At 38.4% G+C, this 23,807-nt stretch overlaps 3 protein-coding genes across 4 annotated transcripts in view; 2 read left to right on the top strand and 1 right to left on the bottom strand.

Annotated features, from left to right (window-relative positions):
* The first annotated feature begins 4,260 nt into the window (after positions 1-4,260).
* On the top strand, positions 4,261-10,254 carry slc25a44a (solute carrier family 25 member 44a). The gene is made up of 4 exons (XM_032523909.1): positions 4,261-4,580; positions 6,204-6,911; positions 7,307-7,434; positions 8,613-10,254. The coding sequence occupies exons 2-4, from the start codon at positions 6,278-6,280 to the stop codon at positions 8,802-8,804; spliced, it is 954 nt and encodes a 317-aa protein (XP_032379800.1). The 5' UTR covers positions 4,261-4,580; positions 6,204-6,277; the 3' UTR covers positions 8,805-10,254.
* A 651-nt stretch (positions 10,255-10,905) lies between these two features.
* On the bottom strand, positions 10,906-18,253 carry skic8 (SKI8 subunit of superkiller complex). 2 transcript variants are annotated; one of them, XM_032523910.1, is made up of 11 exons: positions 18,125-18,253; positions 17,705-17,762; positions 17,565-17,592; positions 16,750-16,855; positions 16,281-16,453; positions 14,833-14,981; positions 14,052-14,145; positions 13,597-13,690; positions 13,329-13,421; positions 12,877-12,955; positions 10,906-11,164 (listed from the first exon to the last, which is right to left on the bottom strand). In XM_032523910.1, exons 2-11 carry the CDS (start codon positions 17,714-17,716, stop codon positions 11,075-11,077), a joined length of 918 nt encoding a protein of 305 aa, XP_032379801.1. In that variant the 5' UTR covers positions 17,717-17,762; positions 18,125-18,253; the 3' UTR covers positions 10,906-11,074. The 2 variants fall into 2 exon arrangements, with proteins under 2 accessions (XP_032379801.1, XP_032379802.1); XM_032523911.1 differs by having other exon boundaries at positions 17,705-17,769; positions 18,125-18,232.
* A 4,908-nt stretch (positions 18,254-23,161) lies between these two features.
* The window catches only part of crabp1a (cellular retinoic acid binding protein 1a), a 19,720-nt gene continuing 19,074 nt past the window's right edge, over positions 23,162-23,807 (top strand). Inside the window, exon 1 of the mRNA XM_032524089.1 lies at positions 23,162-23,506. Coding sequence (XP_032379980.1) covers positions 23,437-23,506 — 70 coding nt within the window. The 5' untranslated portion in view covers positions 23,162-23,436. The remainder of the gene's footprint in view (positions 23,507-23,807) is intronic.

Here is a 23,807-nt window from a genome sequence, read left to right as displayed (position 1 = left end):
TTTACAGCCACGCCCATTCAAGAATTACTGACAAAGTAAAACAAAAACGATAACATTTTAACCATGTATTTATGTATATGGTTTAAACAGTAAAGAAAAGTTAACTCAATACTATTTCGTTGAGCTTTTATTACAGCTTTTGGCCACATCTCATATTCTTCACCCGATGGAGTTTGCCCAGTTGTCATGGTGGTCATGTATAAAAAAAAAGTGTTATTAAAAATAAAAGAAAAAGTGGTCATTTATATTGGAAAGGGGGTCTTTTTAAAAACTGAACACACTCTATCCCCTAATGAAGACTGGAAAATGCGGTTGAAAGCCAAGAAAAAAAAGCTAGTAAGTGGACCTTTGGGTTTCTTCTCTCTCTCTCTTTAGAAACGGCCCAATTCTATACAACATTATGTACTGATAAAACCAGATACTATTGAAAAAGAGAATAGAAAAGTAAATCCAAACAAAAGGGAACAGGAACAATACCTATATCATCTGCATATCACATATTTAACATAATATAATAGTATAAAAGTATTAAAATATTCACAGCCTTCTTTTTTTAACATTTACAATTTCCAAAGTTAGATTTGGAGTCAGTCCGTTGGTACCAATAAGACAAAAGGCATGATCCTTCACAATATAAACTTTATGTTCAGCAAAATAGAAACAGAATAATGGGATTATTATTCAAAACGTCTGCCATAGTTTGTATACACAATACACATAGGCTACATGAATTCATTTGGGAACATGACAGTACAATAGACAGTTAGTTTACTGACTGGGACTTTAAAAAGGGCCACGTGACTGTATCAAAGATTCGTCATTATGTGACTTACACATGCTGCCTTCAGGTCTCCCCCGACTATGTCTGTGTTGCATTCAAATTCCCTTGGTCAAAGACAAAAACGTAAACGTGCATTTACATTTTTTTTTTAGTTTGAAGCCCTTAAATTCATTTATACACTTGAGATACCTATGTCAAATCAAAGGTAAAATGTTTAACTGTTTTAACAGACATGTTGTGGCCTCCAGCTCCTTGTTTGACACAGTTTCTGATGGTAATCCACCAACTTCTTCCCTTCCAATCATCTTTGCACCAGCCACACCTTCTCATTTATTACATTTTCTGTCAATGAAGTTTTTAAAGCTTTAAAGCCTAGATCTCAAAAAATCCGCAGGCTCTGACAACCTCTCAATCTTTCCTCTTACGTCTGGCAGCAGATGTTATAGCAGAACCAGTGTCTCATAGTTTTAATCTTTTCATACAAAATAATGGTATTCCTGATGTTTGGAAAACAGCTTTTGTACTTCTTGAAAAGTTGGTGAATGATCAGATTTAGCTCCCCTTCAGTCTGGCTTCAGGAAACAACACAGCACAGTAACTGCCTCAATGAAAGTGTTAAATGATGTAGTGGATGCCTTGGATTCCAAAAAATACTGTGCTGCATTTTTCATAGATTTTTCCAAAGCATTTGATTCTGTAGATTATGGCATTTTATGGCAGAGGCTTTCTGATATATATAGGCTTCTCAGACCAGGCTGTTGGCTGGTTTGTGAACTACCTTTAGGGTGTAAATAGTGTGTTCAACTTAATGGTATCTCCTCAAGTTATTTAGAAGTCACTAAAGGTGTGCCGCAAGGGTCAGTTTTAGGACACACTTTCTTCACAATTAATGTTACAGTTTTTGACGATTGCCTACACACTGAAATCAAACGCATTTCATAATTGTCAAAACCTTACACTCAAGAAGGAAGACATTGGCCCAGATGTGCACCATTAATGTCAGCCTCGCACTTTTTGCAAAACAATACACACTGATTTGCAAAACACTAAACACATTTGTATACATTAGACACAGAAGTATATCGTGATGTCACTTCCTTGCAGTTCCAAAGCACTGACTGTCAAATGACAGTTATTAAATGACCACACCTGTGAGCCGATCTGTGAAACACAGCTGTCATGTGCCACACATTATTTATTAATTGTAGACCCACAAGTCACGTTTAAGCACTATAAAAAATGCAGCAGGTATGTCTAGTATTTTCTGTACTGTATTTTCTTTTTTTTTTACTGTAATTGTAACGTGTGCTGGATACAGTATATCATGTTTGTCTGTTGTTTGCTGAGCTAACTATAGTAACTGTATTGCAGTAGTATGAAAACTGGGGCATGTTTTTTTTGGGATTCTCCATGTTGACATGTAGACTGATTTGGGTATATGGAGAAATAAATTATATTTCTCTCAGTCTGCAGCATTGGTCTTGTGTAGTGTTTGGTGAACGTATTATATTTTGCACTCTCTGTGTACTTCATTTACAGTACTCTAATAACTGAGAAGTAGAATTGCGAAAAGGGTTTTAGGTTAGCAACAGCAGTGTGTAACTGGTTCAAACAGAATTAAGTCACATGAAACGTGTGTGTTTCATACATAGACTGTAACAAAATGGTTGTTTTTTTTAAAGTAAATTAGTGCATAATTTTTGCAAGTGTTTCATTTTGCAAAGGGTCTGAAGTGTAGTTGAGCTAATTGGATGTAGTGTTTTGAAAAACCGGTCCCTGGAAAATGCGATTGAAAAATAGTGCGTAAGCAATAAAAAAAATCAAAATGTTGATGATTCATCTTTACATACAGTACATGCTAATGTGTATCCTTATCGTTGTGCAAAAACTGTTGCCCTTGTTTTTGAACATCTGCAAGTTGCATGTGTTGCTGTACAGTCACACATGTTCCATCTCAAACTGGTTTTAAATGCTGACAAAACAAACGCTATGCTGTTTTCAAACATATAGAAGGTGACAGCAGTCACGGAAGTCAGGTAAAACATTTTAGTTCTTGTAGCTTGTAAAACAGGAGTTACAATCTGCATTATATGTATCAAGTCAAATATTCATTATTTGCTATTCAGCTGCTTCTGATGCTGCTGCTTTACATCAACTTCCAAACATAACATTCAACAACACAATGCAACAATATACTTTTAAAGGTTTGTTTTAAAAACTTCCACTCTGTCCATCTGTCTAAATTTTTGCATTCCAGATATCAGCGTTGGAATGTAACTATTTACTTAACTACTGTACTACAATACAATAATGAGCTAGTAATCATCTTTAGTTTTGAGTAATTCCAGTTGATACATTGTCTCCACTATACATTTTAAAGAGAAATATTGTACTTTTTACTCCAGTACATTTATTTCACTGCTAGTGTTACTAGAACTGTGCTTTGCAGATTATTTATGCTTTTAAAAAGCAGCTAAAGACAACTCGTTTTTATCTCATGTTTGAAACTTTGGGTTTTTAGTCTTTTAATATTTTTCTTTCATTGGTAATTTATTTATTTTGGCAAAACCTATGATCAGTTTATATAACATAATGACTAGAATGAACTATCTGTTACGAATCAATCTGATCATGACTGTTGGTTTATATCCTATCATCTACTGGCTGACCTTTGTGAGTTGATTATAGGAGCAGTTACGAGCTCGGAGAATAAAGTGACACAGGGTCAGATCAACAACTTTCTAAAGGTTTAATGAGTTGTATGTATGCACCATCCCCCATGGCAAATCCCTTGTAAATACTTACTTGGTGAACCTAATTCTCATGAGACACGCAAGAATGTATAAATTTTTGTAACAATTACTCCAGTCATTTCGGTGACGTGAGAGTAAATAAGAAAGGGGCACCAAAGGAAAGCAGGATTAGGTCAAGGTAGCTTCCCACTGATAAATCTTTGGGGAGAAAAACAATGTAACAATTTATGATACCAAATAAAACAGATTGAGAGGCTTTCTCCGGACTTTTCACCAAATGTAACATATTTACACTACCCAGCAGTATATAAATTAGTTCAAATTAGTCTTCTCAAAACCGTCTTAGTCATCATCATCAATGTTATGATGATGAGACTGACAGGGACCAATAAGCTGCATAATAACGGTACTTTTTGTATTTTATTTTGCAGATAGTAGTTAATATATTGTTCTGAATGCATGACTTTTACTTAAATTAGAGTATTATTATATTGTTGTAGGCTATTCCTACTTTTACTTAAGTAAATAATCGGAGCACTTTCACCCTTACACGTAAAGCCATTTACGCTTTGTTTGTTCGTTGGTTGTTTGCAATTCCTACGTTTGCATCTGGCCCTGAATGCATCATCATCGTCAAATTAAACAAACAGCTAACTTCTGAGCATAACCGTTCCAGGGATCACACATGGATGCATAATGAGAAGTGGGTCAGATGGCTGAGAAAACTGTTTACAGATCACTTGCTTAGCCGAGAAAAAGCTTGTTATATTATGTCAAACTAGCGATTGAATTTCCCACTGGGATATTGGAAATTCCGACTTCCCAGTTTAACTGAAAACGCACCATAACAATACGCTGACGTAAAAACACAACCCACCATGACCTTTCACCTTTGACTATGTTGGTTCGCAGCAGTATGGACGGACGACATAACCCACCTTGTAACAGAATACGTCGAAAGAGTTTATCAACAAAGCAGCTCAGTAGTTTCGTAACAAGTAATGTGGAGTCGGAAGGTGAACTCGAGTTACATGACCCACTAACAGGTTTGTTTACTTTAAATATATGGCCTATTTCTTATACAGCTAACGTTATCATAAGTATTTCCATGTTTAACGCGGGTACACTGTGTGCCTTTGCACGTGCTTCCCCTTTTCTTTACCAAACGCCGCAAAAGACAATAAACATGGCTGACATTCACATGTTCGCTTACCGATATGAAGTTAAAGATGCAGCTATATAAGGATACCATTGGGTTTTTTTTTTGTCTTGCTGTCGATCATATTGGGCCTCACTGCTTTGTTTACCAGTTGCACAGAAGTTGAACATTTTATTAGCCAACTTGTCTATGCACTCAAACTTACCCTCTTTGTCCTAATTTCTTCTTTTTTATAGCATGAACGTAACGTTATAAGTACATGTATTCTGTAGTATAGCATGCTAGCTCCGTGTTAATACAGGCCCGGGCAAAAAGCTCTGCATCCTGTGGCTGTCTGGTCAAATTCACACCATTCAGGTCTACCAGGTTATGACTTGTTATTACCTTTTTAAAATGTTGTTAATATAGCTGTGTCTAAACGTTTGCAGCTCTTTATGCAATTTATGCACTTAGAATTCGTTTTAAGCACTCTTTTACGTATTTTTTATAAATGCATTTATTTGAGAGAGGCTTTGTTCAGAGACTTCACCGAATGGAATGTAGCAGATTCACAATATTATTTATAAATTAGTTAAAAATCGTCTTCTCGGGGCGGCTGGGTAGCTCACCTGGCAGTGCAGGAGCCTATGGAGGTGGCGAAGCACTGCTATTTCTGCTACTTTGGCGGAGTGATTAGCGCAACACCCGAAAGGCAGTTACTTGTTACTGTCTGCTCCCATAGACCGTTAATATCAGTCTGTCTGCTTCTCACCACGGGGCTTCTCAGGTGCTGCCAGCAAATCACTCCGCCTAAGCAGTGTTTCACCCTCTGTGGAGAATAGTTCCCAGAATGAATACGGTTAGAAGATGGCTGTGTCTCACGTGACCTTGTTATTTGTACACAATGGGACTATACAAATCCCAACATGTATTTAATCACTTATTGGGAGCAGTAGGCTAGTTGTGGCCGGCTACTACCAGGATCTACAGGAAGTAAAAGTATGTATGAACTTAGAAAAGTCCATACATACTTTTACTTCCTTTACTTTAAAAAACAACAACAACAATAGTACCCTGCAGAGTTAATACCTTAATTGTTATTTTGAAAGTGTAAATGATGGAAATAAAATCTAACCTTTTGTGGCATATTACATGAATGTCTAATCTGTCATTTGATGCCGTTTGGAGATTTTTTCAATCTTTTTTTGGCTTCTTTTCAAAAAGTAAGATTAAAGAGACAGTCAAATCAAAAATACATACGTCTCTATGTTTAGTGCTATATTTATCAATCAAGATTGTTTTGGTGTGAGTTGCCTTTTGCCCATGAGATGTTTCTCTTCTCTCAAATACAATAGAACTAGATGGTGCTCGGCTTGTGGAGCTCAAAGCACCAAAAACATACATTTGAAAGACTCAACAGCAATGTCTCTTTCTAAAAATCATGACAGAATGAATGAATTGTTGAGTGAACCCAGCAGGTGCCTACATCTGACCACAGTGCTTTACTAATGCTGCATGTTCTTGTTGACAGTTGTGATGGCAGTTGGAGGGCTGATGACTGCAGATATGTGGCTTTAGGGCCTCAGCGCTGCCCTAGCCGGCACCATGCATCAGAAAGGTGCAATCCAAATTATTGAATGGGAGGACCTGGACAAGAGGAAGTTCTACTCCCTGGGTGTGTTCATGACTTTGACCACCAGGGCCACCGTCTACCCAGCCAGCCTTATCCGCACTCTGCTCCAGGTGCAGAAGGGGAAGGCCCTCTACTCCGGCACGTTTGATGCTTTCTGTAAGATCCTGCGAGCGGAGGGTGTGCGAGGCCTGTACCGTGGCTTTATGGTCAATACGTTCACCCTGATCTCAGGACAGGCTTATATTACCACCTATGAAGTGGTGCGCAATTATGTGTCCCACTACTCGCCCAGTAACACGGTAAAGTCGGTGGTGGCTGGAGGCGCAGCTTCCCTGGTGGCCCAGACCATCACTGTGCCCATAGATGTGGTGTCCCAGCAACTGATGATGCAAGGACAGGGGGAACACCTGACTCGTTTCAAGGCCAAACCGAAAAGGGTGCTCACAACAACTAAGCGCAGACTGACGTTTGGGCAAAGCCGTGACATTACGGTGCAGATATTCGCAGCCGATGGTTTCAGGGGATTTTACAGAGGCTACGTGGCATCCCTACTCACGTACATCCCAAACAGTGCACTCTGGTGGCCTTTTTATCATTTTTATGCAGGTAAGTCAACACTGTTAATTTTAGGGCTGGGTACCAAACTCAATACTTTTTAGGCATGAAAAAATGCACCATTCAATACCCAAATTCAATACCTAAGGAATAGGCTTCTACCAAGATGTAATAATGTTTGTGATTGACTGTCTATCGTTACACGTCAGAGACATGCTTGTAAAACTCTGTTACACAGAGACGGGGCTCACATAGTAGGAGCTGCAAAATAAAAAAAAATTGTGTCAAAGTCACCGTATTGGTATTGAATTATTATTTTTTAACAATACCCAGCCAGTTAGTTGTGGTTCATAGTAGCTGTTCTTAGCTGCGACATGCATGTGAGGGGTGACTGAAAACACAAACATATTGGCCTTACACTGTTTTTATATCTGTTGCGTTTCCAGAGAAGCTGTCCTTGTTGGCACCAAGCGAGTGCCCCCATCTGATTCTACAGGCTTTGGCAGGACCAATGGCAGCAGCAACCGCCTCCACCATCACCAACCCCATGGATGTTGTTCGAGCCAGAGTACAGGTAAACCCTGAAGGACACCATTGTGCACCATATACAAGCTGACATTTAATTTGTATTTAAATTGAAGGTTCTGAGATTGGAGAGTGTAATTAGGGTTTCATGAGGCAAACACCAATATTTGAAATTAAGTAGCCAGTTAATACTTACATTTCCTTACCAAAAAAAGACTGCTCCACGGGGCAGGGTCTCTTCAGTGGTGGTGTAACTCTGCAATACAAGGAAACTTAACTTAACATTGCAGGTATTGTTATTTTGCTAGCAGGAATCCTATGTTGCCGGTTGTTGGTAAAAGTGAGCCAACAAAACAACAACCTAATTACTTCTTGTGGCCTGCATATTCACAAATAGTACAAATAGTAATTTATATTAAGACTAGACTATTTCCTCGGCAGATATTGATTTGGGGCTATATTGGGTGGACCGCAGCCAAAGCACTGTCTCAAGTCAATATCTGTTTAGGAAATTGTCTAGTCTTAACATGCATTGTGAGTTGTTTTTTTGTTTACTCACTTTTATTCACGACATGCTTACCGGCAACATAGGATTCCATTCAGTACACTAAGCTAACTAGCGGCGGCGCTGCCAGTGTTGCACAGAACTAACAATGCATGCACCGAGACAAAAAATGCGTTGGCCCAACTATCCACAGCTAGGGGAGACCGTGATAGGCCCTATTTCAACAAAACAATGGCATGTTCCTTTAACATAAAATAGTCTTAATCCAGGGTTAGCATGTTCACTCAAATCTACAATGATGTACTGTATACGCCAACAATAGGTTGGTTTTGTCCATATATGTACAAAACTATTAAATAAACTTTCTGTGGAATTTTGGTATTGAATTGGCGCCACAGAATCAGGCCCAAAACATCAGTAGTTTCTCTTGCTCTTAAGTGTTTTATTACTATTAGTTTCTCTTTCTTGTGCAACATAACTTCATTTCATTCAGTGCTTAATACATTCAGAAAAGACCACATAGCAAAACTTTGCTTAAACCCTGAAGACAAACTATGCACCATTTCAAAATTAGTTGACTAAATCTTACCAGGGTCCATTTAATGGCTGTTCTGGAGCATCTTACGATCGTATCACACAATCTAAGTAAAATAAAATTAAGACAAAATCTCACCAAAAACTACAAAGTAACAAATGATTTACCACTCTTGTGTCTTTTAAAGGTGGAGGGACGATCATCTGTTGTTGAGACGTTCAAGCAGCTGCTGGCAGAGGAGGGGGTGTGGGGGATGACCAAGGGGTTGTCAGCCCGCATCATTTCCTCCACACACACGTCGGTGCTCATCGTGGTTGGATACGAGACTCTGAAGAGACTAAGCCTGCGAGCTGAGCTCGTAGAGTCCAGACACTGGTGATAGGACAGTGGGAACCAGGACACCCTCGTACCGGAACTCACCTCCAAACAGCCGGGCAGGGACTTTTCACACAGGCAATAATGACCCTGATCTGTGTCCAGTCTCGGAGTAGCTCCTTATGTTTAGCTGCTTTCCATACGCCTTTTTAGATCGAGATAGTTTCAATGCAGTAGAGTGCAAGTGGTGGTGTTTGTTTCACTTGGGATTTGGTTGTTCTTCACCTTGTCTTTTTCTGTTTTCTCAGACCCATTTCTACTGGCTTATTTTCTGCTAAACTATGACAAAAGAAGATAGAAGTTTAAAACAATTTTTTGCATTTTGCCAAAATGTAAAAATCTAAAAACAAGACAAATCTTAAAAATTGACCGAGGACTGAGGAAAGTTGCTTTTTAAAAGAACCATAGATAACTTGAGTCTCTGAGAAATGCCTCTTGTGCAATATGGAAAAACTGCTGGTTCATGGTAGCTATGTTCAGTTGTTTTAAAATAGAGCTACTCTGCAGTAAATCAGTTAAAAATTTGTTTTTTAATGTGCCGCAATCTGGAGACATAGATGGCTTCTTTGGCCAATTGAAAATCTTGATGTTTGTTGCATTTCAGTGAAAAGAACATTTTGTGCAGAGGTGTGAAACATCTGGCAAGAATCTCAATTTGGTTTAGGCCTAAATGAAGAGAAAATAAGATTTAATTATGACAATGCTGTTGTTTCACAGAAGAAACCAGTACAAATTTAAAGTGTGAAAATTAAGCCAGACTTCCAAAAAAAAATATATAAAAAAATATATATTGTGAGGTCGTTGTGAAATCTGGCTCAAGTTTTTTTTTTTTTCCCGGAATGTATGTAGCTGTGTCACGGGATTTATTTTTCAGCAGTCTGTAAAGTCAGCTGTGCAGGTATAATGATGAATTGTACTTATAAATAAGTTGATCAGACAGGTGTTTGTGCTTCTTTTTGTTTCTATCTGTAAATAACTGTACAGAACAAAGTGAAGCTTGACAAAAGAGGTGGACATTTTCTGCAGTTGATAATTTTGTACATTATGCTTCTCAGATGATTGGGAATCAAATCTGCAATCATTTTGTTAGAGTGAAGAAACTACTGGGCCATGCTAACACTGGGAGAGTAAAGGCAGCAGCGTCACACCAGCTGACATCTAAACTCCAAAAGTTGCCTTCAAAATTTCAAATAATTAATATTACTGCCAGAAAACACATCTCAGTGAGGTTTCACATACAAACAGGACATAGCAGGACCACAGTTTCTAAAGTCACGCAATTAATCTCTGCAAATCTAATTTAATGGACCTTTGCCTGTATGGAGAAAGTTCTTCACATGTATTTACCAACTACACGCTGTGTGATCTGAGTTGTTAAATGTACAGTTTGGTGTGTTTCAAACTTGGACAACTTGTGGACCTTTTCATGAAAATAAAAATATTCTGAATCACTGGAGCGGTTGGTAACTAGTTTTATGATCTGTACTTTTATAAATATATATATTTAAAGCCTGCCTTTTGCTAAAAGCGTCAATTTGTGAGGCTGCAATACACCCGCTGGGCCACTGGAGGGAGCACTAAATCTTACTTCATCTCCCACACACCAATGTCTTGTTCTCAATGGACCAGATCCCAAAGTACTGTCACCAAATCATGGAGCTGCAAAACTGACAAAAGCCTGGTTGTAACATGTTATCAAACAAGTCAGAAATTTAAATAGATAAATGATTAAAACGTGCACTGAGACCAAAAAGAAGGAAAACTAAGTTAAACAAGAAAATAAATATGTATTTTGACTAATAAAGAAAATACATTTTAATTTACTTTATTGGAAAAAAGTAAACATGTTTTCTTTTAACTAACTGGAGATCAAAAGGACAAGTATAACAATTTATGTTTTAAATGTTAGTCAATTGATTATTTCTTTCAATCTTTTGTCTTTTGTCTGTTTCAGGGCTCCATACCAAATTGCCTATTTCATCTGAAACCTTAGATATTCAATTTACAATTATACTGTATGGTATCCAAATCAAATCATTAAAGAAGAAATAGCTGCGTGTCAACGCCTCAGACCATAAATTCAATAAATACGATAGAAACAAAAGTACAAAAGCAGCCCTTTTATTTGACTGTAGTGGGCTAGTGCAAAAAAAACAAACAACCCATCACATTTACAGCTTCCCTCCCTCCCCCAATTACCAGCATCCGCTCCATGACTTGAGTAAACAGCTCTGTAGATCCTCTCTCCTAGTAGCGTGTACAGGACGTCGTCCATCACATGGGGCAGTCGTAGATGTGGATGGCGCGGTCGTCTCCAGCCGAGATGATCTTTGAGCCGTTGCTGTTGTACTTCACACACCACACCTAAAGACAACAGGAACAGAAAGGACGGGAATTGAGTTACATATGAAAAGGGTAATTCCATAATCACAAACCAGAATCCACATGTTGGAAAAAGGCAAAAAGTTAGGAGCAGGGCTGTCTGACATCCCACCACTTTCTATATCAAGAATTAACAAGGTTCAAATGACAACATAGTGTAGCAAGAGCGATGGAATAAAAATGCCCTTAATAAAATTTACCTTCAGTGTCAAAGTATCAAAATGGTGCTCGTCATTAATTTACAGAATGATACATTTAATTCAGTTACTGATGAGCAGCTTCAAAAATTTAAAGGGGACATATCACGAAAAGCCACAGGGGAGGCCGACACACAAGGAAAAATAACCCTGTATGAAGCTCTGTTGATATAGGTAATTGTGCATGCGTGTATTAGCTATAAAATGCATTGTTTCCTTGTCCCAAATCAACAAAAGTCAACATTAAGTGAGGAGACAGGAACCAGCAAAAAAACGCAGGAAATATGATCCTGAGTACTTAAAGTTAGGTTTCACCTGGTCAAGGTCTGGGGCTGAACCTCTGCTGCAGTGTGACAGATACTGGGAGAAATGCCAATCATGCGTTTCTGGTTGCGAGTTCCCCCAGATCGCCACTAAGGCTATGAAAGTCCTAATCCCTGATCCCCATAAAATAATACAGATCAAGGCTGCAAGTGGAGGATGACTTCGATTTATTTCTCTCTGCCCCGCATTAAAAGCGCAGCCTCATTGTTCCCTCTGATATGGACGATTAGTTGAAACTTAAGGTTTTATGTGGCGAAAATTGTTAAAAAATTTAATGAAAATATGTAAATCTGTTCGATCTGATAACATGCCTTCAATGCAGTTAACTGTTAAATGTTGTGTTCCGTAAACAAACAGTTTCATTGACCAGAGAGCTGACCATTGTGTGCATCTCCTTCATATGTGCCCTTAAGGCCCAGACACACCGCGGGGTGTCACCAGCTGTAGCTTTTACGCCGATTACACATGTTAAGCATGTTTTGTGGATAGGCCCACAGATGTTCAGTGATTTTAAAAGTAGCCTCAATTAGACCTGCATGAAGTTGGAAATTATTTGTGGCTTTCGTTTATGAATGCCCTTTTAAAAAAGTTGTGGAAATAAAATGTCTTCAAATACAATATTACCAAATATTTACATTTTCATCAGTTGTTATTGAAATTCATTATTGCCTGGAACACACAAAAGATGGCATTTACTATAGAGGCGTGTGTGGGTTAGGGCAGGCCGGTGGGATTTTGGGAAAGGGGGGGCTTACCTACTCTAAGGGGAGGCTCACATTCACCCTATTTGAAAACCCCTGCTCTAAAAGAACAAAGCAAAGTTGGACAATTAATTGGCTGCAAATTGTCCTTATATATTCTCTGTTTTGCAAAAACAACATGGTGGAGTCAGCCGCCTCTGATCTCCTCCGTGAGGTGTCGTGATATTTCATTTAGAGGCTTTGTTGGAGAAACAGATCAACCGCCCCACAGGCGTCTGCAACCAGGGATCTAATGACAGTTGGGTTTATTGGTTTAGCCCGAGCTGAAACGTCAGAGAAGGGTCATGTGAGAGGACACTCTATGACATTGGCCATATTGATTTCCCTCTAACACATCAGCACCTTCAGCACATGGATTTCCTCACTTTGAATCAGATTATCACACACTCAGTGAGGCGATTATCTTTGTCACCTGGTCTTGATGGTCAAAGAAAGTGTTGATACACGCTCTGGAGCTGGCATCCCAAACCTTCACACTCTTGTCAGATGAGCTGAAATTAGCAGAGAGATGACATGTTTTAACAGTTCGTCTTAGAATCAAGCTTTGCATCATCTGGCTGACCTGCTCAGTTCACCTTGGCACTGTGAACTGTAAACTGTAAAAATAAAAAACAAAAAAACACCTATAGCTGACAACGGTTTTCACACCAGTGAAGGCTTGGAAAAGCAGGGAAAGCAGATGCTCACACAACTATTGTCTATTATATTTTCATGTATTTATATTGGTATGACTGTTTCAGGTCCATTAGCATTTGCTTCAGGTGGTTAAATGTTATGTTGCAGAAATGCAGCTTTCATGCATCAGCACAGAAAAACCATTCCTCTGATCTGTAGCATCCTGAAGTTGTTTTGAATCTGTGTTACCTCGAGACAAAGTGGGTGTTATCTGGGGAGAAGGCCACATTCAGAACCCAGGATCCATGTCCACTCAGTGTGCCAGCCAGGTTGGCATGTTGCCTGTAAAACAACAGCTGAAAGTTTATTAGAGCAAACCCCGTTTACTTCTGAAGTTCGTAATTTGTAAAAAATCTGCAACACTTTCCCTCCCTTGTCCGGTGTATGTATATATTTTATTCTCTATGCCTAATGAACATCTTTGGCACAGTATCCACAAGCTGCCAGCTGAACTCACACGTCATATATCTTGATGTAGCCGTCGTCGGAGGCTGTGACCAGGAGCTGCGAGTCGGGGGAGAAAGTGAGGGATCTGATGGGCATGGCGTGACCTGAAGAGAGGGGAAACAGTCACTCAGTACGCTTCTTTACTGAGGTCTCAAATGTGCCAAAAAGATGAGTCAATTAACTGACTAGTGGATTGAAAGAAAATATGAATACATTGAAGTTATTTTATCAGACAGACAGACTAGAGATGTTCTTGTTCTAGAATTTGCAGCTTTGTCCGTTTTATTATTTTTTGGGTTTGGTCAAACAAAACAAGCAATTTTACAAAGTCATATTGACTTCTAAAGAAAGTGTGGTGGACAGTTTTCAATTAATAGAATAATTACTTAATCCATTAATCAAAAGATGTATTACAAAATGATAGAATCTTTAGTTCCAGCACTGAGTATTAATATTTGAATCTACCTTCCAGTGTGTGGAGCAGCTTTCCGGTTGCAATGTCAAAGATGTTGATGATTCCATCGATGGCTCCACTGGCCAAATATTTTCCATCAGGGCTCTGAGGGGCAAAACAAAATAGAACCAGTGAAGTTATTAATTCTAAAGACAACTTCCCAAATGAAGAGACATCAGACTAGAACTAAAGGCCTTAAAAAACAACATTTGGACCTGGAGAGAAAGGTCAAGAGTTACAAGAAAGATGGACTTTATCAACATTTCATTTCCGGGATTGTTCAGGTGCAGAAATTCTGCCTGGTGTCCGTTGCCTTGGGCTGTCTTATTTTGGCATTCAAAACCCCGTGGATTAATGAGGACTATGGTTAACTGCTCCTCAGATCTCTGCGGGGTGAATCCAGACTGCTAGCTAGACTATCTGTCCAATCTGAGTTTTCTGTTGCACGACAAAAAACAACTTTTGAAAGTACACCAAAACAAGTTCCTATTTTTGCAGAGACACCAAGGCTCAGTCCGGTGCTCAGTGCCGCCCAAGACGATTGCGATTGGTTTAAAGAATTGCCAATGAACCAGAGCACGTTTTTCTCCCATCCCGGAATGCTGTGCAGACTTGCCAGACCCTCCTCCACATGCTGTGGAGGAAGGCCTGGAAATGCGAGACCGAAGAAGGGGAAACCATGGTGTGAGTGAGAAGTAACACAAGATGAGCAATTGTAAAGACAAGAAGGTGAGGTCTCACTCCTTAGAGACACCATCCAGCTTACCAGAAATACAATTTATAGTTCCTTACGTAAGCTATACTCAGGATGAATTTTCCTCGAGTGTCCAGGGAATATTCCTTCTTGCCACTTTCCACACCAAAGATGTTGACCTTGCCAAGATGGCTTCCTGTGGCAATGTATTTAGAGTCTGGGGAGAAGGCGACCGACCATGCGTCAACTAGAGAGGAGAGCACAAAGACAGAGAGGGAAGGTTGAACACGTGAAACTGATTCTTTTCAAAGAAATGTTTAAAAGCAAATACAACCTAATTACTGTCACCTAATTAAAGTTAAAACCTACTTTCTGCTTTGTGAAGTCAACACTGACAAGACTTTTTGTTAGAAATTAAATAGTATAACATAACTGGTATACACAAAAAAAGGTTTTATATTAACAGGACTCATGTCTATAGATTCCAAATAAACCAAAATACAGTATGCCCCAAGAGAGGAAAAAAAGCTCTTTAATCCACCGACCCAGACCAACCACTGAGTCAAACCGAGTGTCACTAATGGAAGTTGACATGGCATTAGAAGAAGTACAGCTTGGTTCAAGATACACAACAACAGAGACATTTCTGGGTGTGGGGTTCCTGAGAGGTGAGAGTAAAAAACTAAACAAGCTTGCTGTGCTACATAGCACAACAGACAAGCTGTCATCCCTTGCAGGTTTGTTTTAATACGTAACAGTAAAAAAACAAAAAAACAACAACAGATGAGCACTCAACGCGACAATAGTAAGACCACGTTCACATCAAATCTACTCTCGTTTTATCAGAAGTATGAGTTTTAGAAGCCAAGTTATCTATGCATTTAAAAAAATTGTAATCAAAAATCAATGACACAAAAGCACAATAGGGCTGCTGACTTTTTTTATGACCAGGTTTTTATTAATTTTAATTAATAAGGGGTTGGGGAAAAAATTGATACAGCATAGTATCGCAATATTTTCCGTGGCAATACTGTATTGACACACAGACGCCAAGTATCAATCTTTATACTGTATATATATGTGTGTGTTGGTCAGTTTGTCTGCTTGACAATCCCATTTGGCAGCAATAAAACTGAAGTGAGATGAACATCTTTTATATAAAACAGATGTTGACAAAGTTTCTTTTTCAGGGCATAATTTGAAATTGAAAAAAAAATTTGAAGATTGGAAAAAAGCAAAAAATTGCAATATATCGCGGCAATATATTGGGTATTGAGACAGACGTATCGTGATGATATCGTATTGCAAGGCCTCTGGTGATTCCCAGCTCTACTGACTGCTGATTATATTTCAAAAGTTTTCAAAAATTGTTCTGATGATTATGCTCTCAGTTTGTCAATCAATCCCCCAAAAAATCCTAAAGCTTAAGGTCTGACCAAAACCCAAAATATTCCATTTATTATCAAATAAGACAAAGATATCCTACCACCCACTATAAATTAAATCGACACAGAATTATTAATGATCCTCTGAGGCCCAGCCGTACCTGGTCCAGCGTCCATGGACTTGATCTGTTTCCCTGCCTCTAGGTCCCAGAGACGAATGTGAGCGTCGAGGGAGCTGGAGGCGGCGATTGCTCCGTTGTGACTGATGTCCACTGACACCACACCCAGCTGGTGGCCCTCCAGAGTCCACTGCAGCTCCAGCTTCTCATCTGACCTGCAGGAACAGTGTGAGATCACTCGGTCACGTAAAGTCAAATAAACTCAACTTTTAAGCCAGGTTCTGAAAAAAAAAAAAAATCAACACCCTCACTCCCTACAGTTCAATGAAAATGGAAAACAGTCAAGCTCAGTTCCCTGTGACAGATAAATAGATATACATACACACATACAATTTAAATTAAATCCAATGTTACAAATACAATATTGGGCCAGAAAACAAGATCAGCCAGACATATGGCCATCACATCAATATATGAGGTGGTATTGTCATGAGTAAAAAAAAACACTCACCATTTCCAGACTTTCACCATATCATCTAGTGAGCCGGTGACTATAGTTTCTGTCCCATCCGCCTCACTTTTACCCCACGCTGCTGTCCAGATAGCATCATCGTGTGCTGAGAGGAAACAAACAGGTGAAAACTCTGAGGATAGTGTGAGTACAAGCAGTGTTTCATACCTGAAATTAGCAGTTCAGATGACAAAAGTATTTAAAGGATAAGTCAGACATAATTCGATGTCTGTGTTATTATCAACAAATCCCACGGAAACACCACCAAAACCAATTATTTGTTAGTATGATTCTGAGTACTTTGTGGCTTTCCTATCCTGTCTGTAGTTCTCAGCTTCAAGCCCATATGTTTCCACTGAAAATGTAAACCATTAACCAACACATTACATGTACAAAGTTTCAGTTGTCAGTAAGTTTTTTAGCAAATGTTCACAACAGCATTTTTAATAGGTTTTGGAGAACAGTGGTGCTCTATGGCACAGGGAATATCTGGCGTTGGCTACACAAACGATACTCGTTAGTAATAAGTAATCTTTTAAGAGTTTTGTTAAGACAAGAAAAATATAGGCACTCACGAGCCATATATTTGACCCCTTTTGCAATTTTGTGGCAATTATTAATAAGTGGTCTGAGAGAAAACTAGACTTCTGCATCTTTAAGACTTATGCCGAGTGAGAACAACAAACTAACAAAACTAAGTAGTGGTAGTAGTTCTGAGTAACATGACATACTGTGGAAATCATTACCCGTTACTTATTAAGTTATACTGTTTTATAATTATACGGTGAGTTGTGTTTATGCATAATGTCACTCACCGTGTTCTTGCTTGAAAAGAATGCTATACTGAAATCAAAATACAAGCTTACAGTTAATCTTTGAGTTCTTTCACACAGAAAACAAACAAAGCGAGGACATGTTGAGTGTAAATATGAATACATTTGAATTTCTTTCTTACTTGAGTGCTCATTTTTTTGGTCCTGGGAGTCTGAAAGCCAGTTAGATTACCTCACTACCTGTAAACAAAATTAAAGTGTGTTGACAAAGCAGGGCATGTTTATTTTTTACTTTTAACTCATTGTTTTTGTTGACGTCGGTTTAGCTAGCTATATGTGTAGAGCTGCCACAGCTAGTGACAGAACAGACACATGAACAGCTAATTAAACTAAAGGTTAAAAGCACAGTTTTGCAGTTGCACACATGAAAAAACGACGGCTAACGAGAGCTAGCTCTAACTAGCAGTGGTTATCATATAGCAGGTTAGATCTGCAACAAAGTGCAGTATGCTGTTTTAACACTAACCCGAGTATCGGGTGGTCGCCCAGTTTCTGTATTGACGATAGACTATTTAGCTATGATATAATATGCACCCACGTACCTTCAAAGCTCCTAAAAGTATGCTTTATTTAATTTCTGAAGCTCAGTGTTTTACATGTGAAACGCCATGACAAAATTCGGCGTAACGTCCGGTCACCGTCTTCTTCGTTTGTGAAATAACGGTCGGCAAATAACATATGAAGCGCACTATCGCCTCAAGCGGATTTGTGGAGGAAAAAAACAATGGAGATGATTGAAACAATTACATGCAAATAATTGTATAAATGTAATTGTTTAGATATAGATAAAAACAGTTCATAATTATATAATAGAATAAGGTTATTATATTTAGGTGGGTGTGAGAGAGAATCAACATGGGCATAGCAACGAAAAATACAGATAATTAAACAGCAAACAAATGTACATACTGTATGTTTGTGAATGGAATAACAAAAAGTGTGTTTAATCAATTATCCATTTCAGTAACTTTTTCACTAACTACAATGATACAGAGAACTGGAATTATTACTGTGTTAATTAGCCTACACTATTTCCATTTGTTTTATAAATTATATAATCCTCCTCGACGCAGCGGCCACAAGTTCGACTCCGACCTGCGGGCCTTTGCTGCATGTCATTCCCCCTCTCTCTCCCCTTTCATGTCTTCATTTGTCCTGTGGAAATAAAGGCCTAAAATTGCCCCCAAAAAAATCTCAAAAAAAATTATTCACTGAAGCATTATTATTCACATTTCTACCCAGACTGGACTCAAAGTTAATAATTGACTTTAGATAAGCTGAGCTCCCTGTTTGTCTTAACTAGAATAATAATGGCATAAAGTAAAACCTCTATGGTGCAGAGAGAAAGGTACATCTTAGCCTGAAGTGTAGGCAGAAACATATTTCAATATTTTGACAGTTGCTGCAGCAGCAGTCTGAGTCTAGTCTGAAATACAGACATTTTGAATAACTCCTGAAGTAAATCAGAAATGGGCAATTTATAGAGAAAGGACATCAATGCAACTCTCCTGACAACCTGAGTGAAGAAGATTAGAGATGTCCTATTTACTTCAATTCAATTTTATTTATGGTACCAATGCATAACAAGAGTTATTATTTAGAGCAGTGTATTTTTTCGAATGTGATCATTTCCACCTTCACAATGCTAAAACCCCGGGTTCGAGTCTGACCTGTGACAATTTCCTGCATGTCTCTCTCTCTCTCCCCCTTTCTCACTTAGCTGTCCTGTCAAAACTTTGAGCTGGAAAAGCCTAAAAAATAATCTAAAAAAATAAATAAAAAATACTCCATTGGGCCCCATAAAAACTAAATTTACTATATTTAGGGTGGGTAGATACAGACATGGCAACCAATCACTTCTATTTAACAGAAAAAAATTCAAATAAATTAAAAGAAAGTGGCGAGGAAAAACTTCCTTTTAGGAAGAAACCTCGGTGGTGAGGAAAACTTCCTTTTAGGGAGAAACTTTGGATAGATTAGGTTCTGGATAGGCGGAGTCCGACGATGCCGGATGGGGTGTGAAATAGTCACAATAAAGATAATGGAGCTATGACTAGAAATAGTTGTTGTAGTTCATGGTGTAGCTGGGCACTGCAGGGCGTCACAGGGTGTGGCAGGATGTAGCAGGGCACTGCGGAGCATAGCAGGGTGTAGCAGGGCACGGCAGGGCGCGGAGTAGGACCATGGCGACAACTGCAACCATGATTTAGGTGCCACCCTAATACAAGGAAAACTGCTGGGAGACAGAAAACACGAGGGCTCTGGGGAATAAGCTCCCCAGAGCTAGGTTAGTAACAAGTATTTCTGGGACATGGATGGACTCAGACGGAAAGGAAGAGGAGCTCAGTGTGTCAAAGGAAGGAAGTCCCCCGGCTGTCTAAAACTATAACTGCATAATTAATAGCTGGTGCAAGGCAGACCTGAGCCAGTTCTATAAGGGTTAGGAGATGAGTCTAACAACTATGAAGAGAAGCAGAGAAAATACATTACATTAATTACATTACATTAATGAACACTTAAAATATCCATGCAGCTATGAACAACTACATTATACATTTATTAAATGTTTGTATGAATGTTAAATAGAGAATTACCGACTGTTCCCTCTTTCAGGTGACTGTTTCAGTTTGCCAGAGGAAACTCTGAGCTGCACATGAACTCTTAAACCACCTATAGAACTGCACAAAAACATTAAAAATCTATAACTGACTGTTTTCTTTCTCAATTTCCAAAACGCTAAAAGCAACAGTTAAAGTTATTCTCTCCGTTCATAATTGTGCATGTAGGCAATCTGGATCGGTTCCTCCAGCCTCAACTGGAATCTATAATTTCTTCTTCAGGCTCTTGGATTTTTTTCTTCTTTTTTGTTGGTTCCGCAGACAACAATGATGATGCTATTTGCAGCCAAGTGATTTGTTTGCATGGGAATTCCTAATGGTGGGTAATGAACCTAATGTTATGGCATTAGCAGCAGCATGCTGAAGGAAGTTCAGGACTTCTGTTGTCATTATCTTTGATATGACAACGTGTTTTAAGAGCAGAACAACATAAAACATACACATCTATCTATCTATCTATCTATCTATCTATCTATCTATCTATCTATCTATCTATCTATCTGAGGTATTAATGCAAAGTGAAGAGAACATTTTTCTATTTTTGAAAGAAGAAAAAAAGCTTCTTTTTGATTTATAACAAAAAGTATGATCAGATATATTTATAGCTACATAGAGATACAGATTAAGGAAACCGGTAGTCAGAAAAAACTGTTTCATATTAAATGTTCCTCTGTGACTCTACTCTGTTCTTTTTGTAAGAACAGCTTGACACAAATATAAAATTATATAACTGCAAGAAGTCTTTAAAAGTGCAGCTCAGTATGTTATCATCATTTTCTAGCCAAAAGAAGGGAAATGATGTGACAGTTTAGCCTGATTATGGGATTTGGCCTTGGCAGACTGCGTCAATGGAAATAAAAATGACTAATTCCCCCCAAAAAGTAGAAACTTTTAAGCTGCGGTGTCTAGTTCTAAGAGGTTTTGAGTCATTAAAATCTGTTCTGTGGAAAGAGGAAAGTACATTTGTGAAATGTTTGGATTTAGTTAAATGTCTGACCATTAACAGATGTGTTTAGGTGTTGATATGCAGCACACGTTCCTGCATGCATACTTGATTTACCATATTCCTCTGGTCGAACAATTGTTAACCTCCTCTCAAAATCATTTTGATAATATTCCCTTTTTGTCCAGTTCCCCTGTGGATTTAAAAAGGAGTAGAGAACAACAAAAGTGAATTCAAAGAGATACAGAACTAGTGTATTGTCTTAAATTAGCTTCCGGCCCTTTAAATCTGAAACACAACGCACATTTACTGTAGCTGTAAAATATGTACTTATACTCTGGATCTGTAAGTTGGCATCTAGTTGTCACTGATAATGTAGTGTCTGGATAATTTTATACTGTCTAGACACAATGTAATACATTAAAATTAACCATTTTTACATCGGCAATAGTTTCTTCTTTTTTTGTTTCTGTATTTTGACAGGGACAGAGCTCATTGATCAGCAAAACAAAACAAAAAATGTGAACGAGTTAACAAATAAAGGCTCATTTGTCCTGGTCAAATATTAACAAGGTAGCCTAATTTATGTACATGCTCTAGTATGAAGTGTACTTTACAGAAGTTAATACAAGCTAAATTGCTTTCAACAACCTGTACATAATACAACATGACAGCTGTAACACTCACAATAAAACAATAATAATAACATTGACCAATAATATCAATAACTCAAATTATATTTTATTATAGTATTATAAGACAAGATACTACACTGCTAAACTACAGTACATACAAAAACTATTCTAATCCTCAGCAGAATGAAAACTAATTTTTCCTTTGTGTAATAATACAAACTGATGCATAATTAATACAATAACATGCATACATATTAAATACCTGCATCTTTAAAGCCTGAGGGCGTAATCAACAAGAAAACATAAAGATGACTTATTATCGGTTCAAGAAACCATCTCTTCGGTTTGTGTTGCAGGATTGGTTTGAGGCTAATGGAATAAAAATATTTTACTGTGTTATTTTCCACTTGTTTAATCAACAATGTTGAACAAAATAGAGTAAAAGCTAGACAGCCAACAGAGAAACTACAGATCCAACAGCAACACTTTGAACTAGGATCCCACTTAACACAATCATACATAATTAATATAGTATAATATAATACAATAACACCCCTGGCAATGTCTGAGAGGAAACAACAAGGAAACATCTAGATGATTCATTATTGGTGCAATAAAGCAACTCTTTGATCAATGTTGGTGATTCAGGGTTAGTTTTGGGCTAATTTACTACAGTAGAGTAGAGGTAATACAAACCCACAGAAGTAGTACTTTAAACAGTTTAAATATGATATATGGGAATTTAATATCTAAATAAGGTAGAGTTTAAGTAGCTTGATGGATATATTTAGGTTTTATCTTAAATAAAAGTGATCAGAGATTGCAAACGTTATTCCCTGAACTACTAATATTGAACAAAGCAACATAATGTAAAGGAATGGTTCTTGTATAGCACTTTTCTGGTCTTAGTGACTACTCAAACTCTCACACACATTTACACTGCGACAGCGCAGCATCGGGGGCAACTCGAGGTTCAGAGTCTTGTCTTACACATGGGAATACAGGGATCGAACCACCAGCCTTCCGACTGGCAGGCAGCCGCTCTACCACTGATCCACACCCGCCCCCGACAATGCTTTAATTTTGAAAAATAAAGCCTGTATCCTGAGCTTATTCTTCTTCTCCTAAAAAAAGGGCTTTTTAAGCAAATCTATGACGACAACAATGTAAGCCAACCTTAATGTTTAAAAAAAACATAATAATCAAGTTGTAGACAAAGTAAAGCAGTATAAATGTTCTTTTAAATACTGAATTTAGTTGTTTTGATCCCCAGAGCAAGCAGACACGTCAGTCTTGCTCTATTTTAATAATGGGACAGAGCTTTCAGGGGGGAGGGACCTCGTCTGACTCCCATTAAAGAACAGTAGCTATAAAGGAGCTGAAGACAAGATTGCAGCCAGCACACTGAGACACACAGACGAAGCAAGAGTGTGCAAAGAAAACCAAATATATATATATGTATATATACATATATATAAAATATCTTGGGTGTATCAGTGTGAACGAGAGGCTGAGCCCAGAGCAGAGGAGACAGGAAGACAGGGAAGGAGGAGGAGGGTGAGAAAAAGTCAAAGAGAGAAAGAAAGAAGAGGAAAGAGAGAGGCATCAGAGTGTGGAACAGGTTCTTTCGGCAGCCCTCGGACTCAGCCTCAGCAGACATGCCTAACTTTGCCGGCACCTGGAAGATGAAGAGGAGTGAGAATTTTGATGAACTTCTCAAAGCCCTGGGTAAGCCCTTGCCGTGTCTTTTTTCTTCCCCCCCACCCTCTTCATAGCCTGCACTACATCCCTGCATAAGGTTGACTATCCATCATGTCCATGTAGAAAAAGGCTTTTCTTGTTCTTGGAGAATGGCATGCCTGACTTCCAACAGCATGGTATTGTTTGGAGAAGCTCCCTGGGAAAAGAACGCAGAGATCTACAGGGAGATGCTGTTGAAGGGAAGTCCCTCGGCTTTACAGGAGATATGAAACACTGGATGCTGAAATCCAGCCTAAACAGACATGGTATTGTTACATGAAGAGAGAAG

This window comes from Etheostoma spectabile, chromosome 8, assembly GCF_008692095.1.
Source record: "Etheostoma spectabile isolate EspeVRDwgs_2016 chromosome 8, UIUC_Espe_1.0, whole genome shotgun sequence".
NCBI classification, from domain to species: domain Eukaryota; kingdom Metazoa; phylum Chordata; class Actinopteri; order Perciformes; family Percidae; genus Etheostoma; species Etheostoma spectabile.
Note: the sequence above shows the minus strand (reverse complement) of the source record. Positions and strands in the feature narration are given on the sequence as shown.

Bases quoted from the DNA above. Each gene is read 5' to 3' on its own strand.
- slc25a44a (XM_032523909.1), top strand. From the start codon at position 6,278: ATGCATCAGAAAGGTGCAATCCAAATTATTGAATGGGAGGACCTGGAC. The intron at 6,912-7,306 runs GTAAGTCAACAC...TTGCGTTTCCAG, and splicing joins TTTTTATCATTTTTATGCAG to AGAAGCTGTCCTTGTTGGCA. The intron at 7,435-8,612 runs GTAAACCCTGAA...TGTCTTTTAAAG, and splicing joins TTGTTCGAGCCAGAGTACAG to GTGGAGGGACGATCATCTGT.
- skic8 (XM_032523910.1), bottom strand. The intron at 16,856-17,564 runs GTGAGTGACATT...GTTTCCTCTCAG, and splicing joins TCTTTTCAAGCAAGAACACG to CACACGATGATGCTATCTGG. The intron at 14,982-16,280 runs GTACGGCTGGGC...TCTCCTCTCTAG, and splicing joins GTCCATGGACGCTGGACCAG to TTGACGCATGGTCGGTCGCC.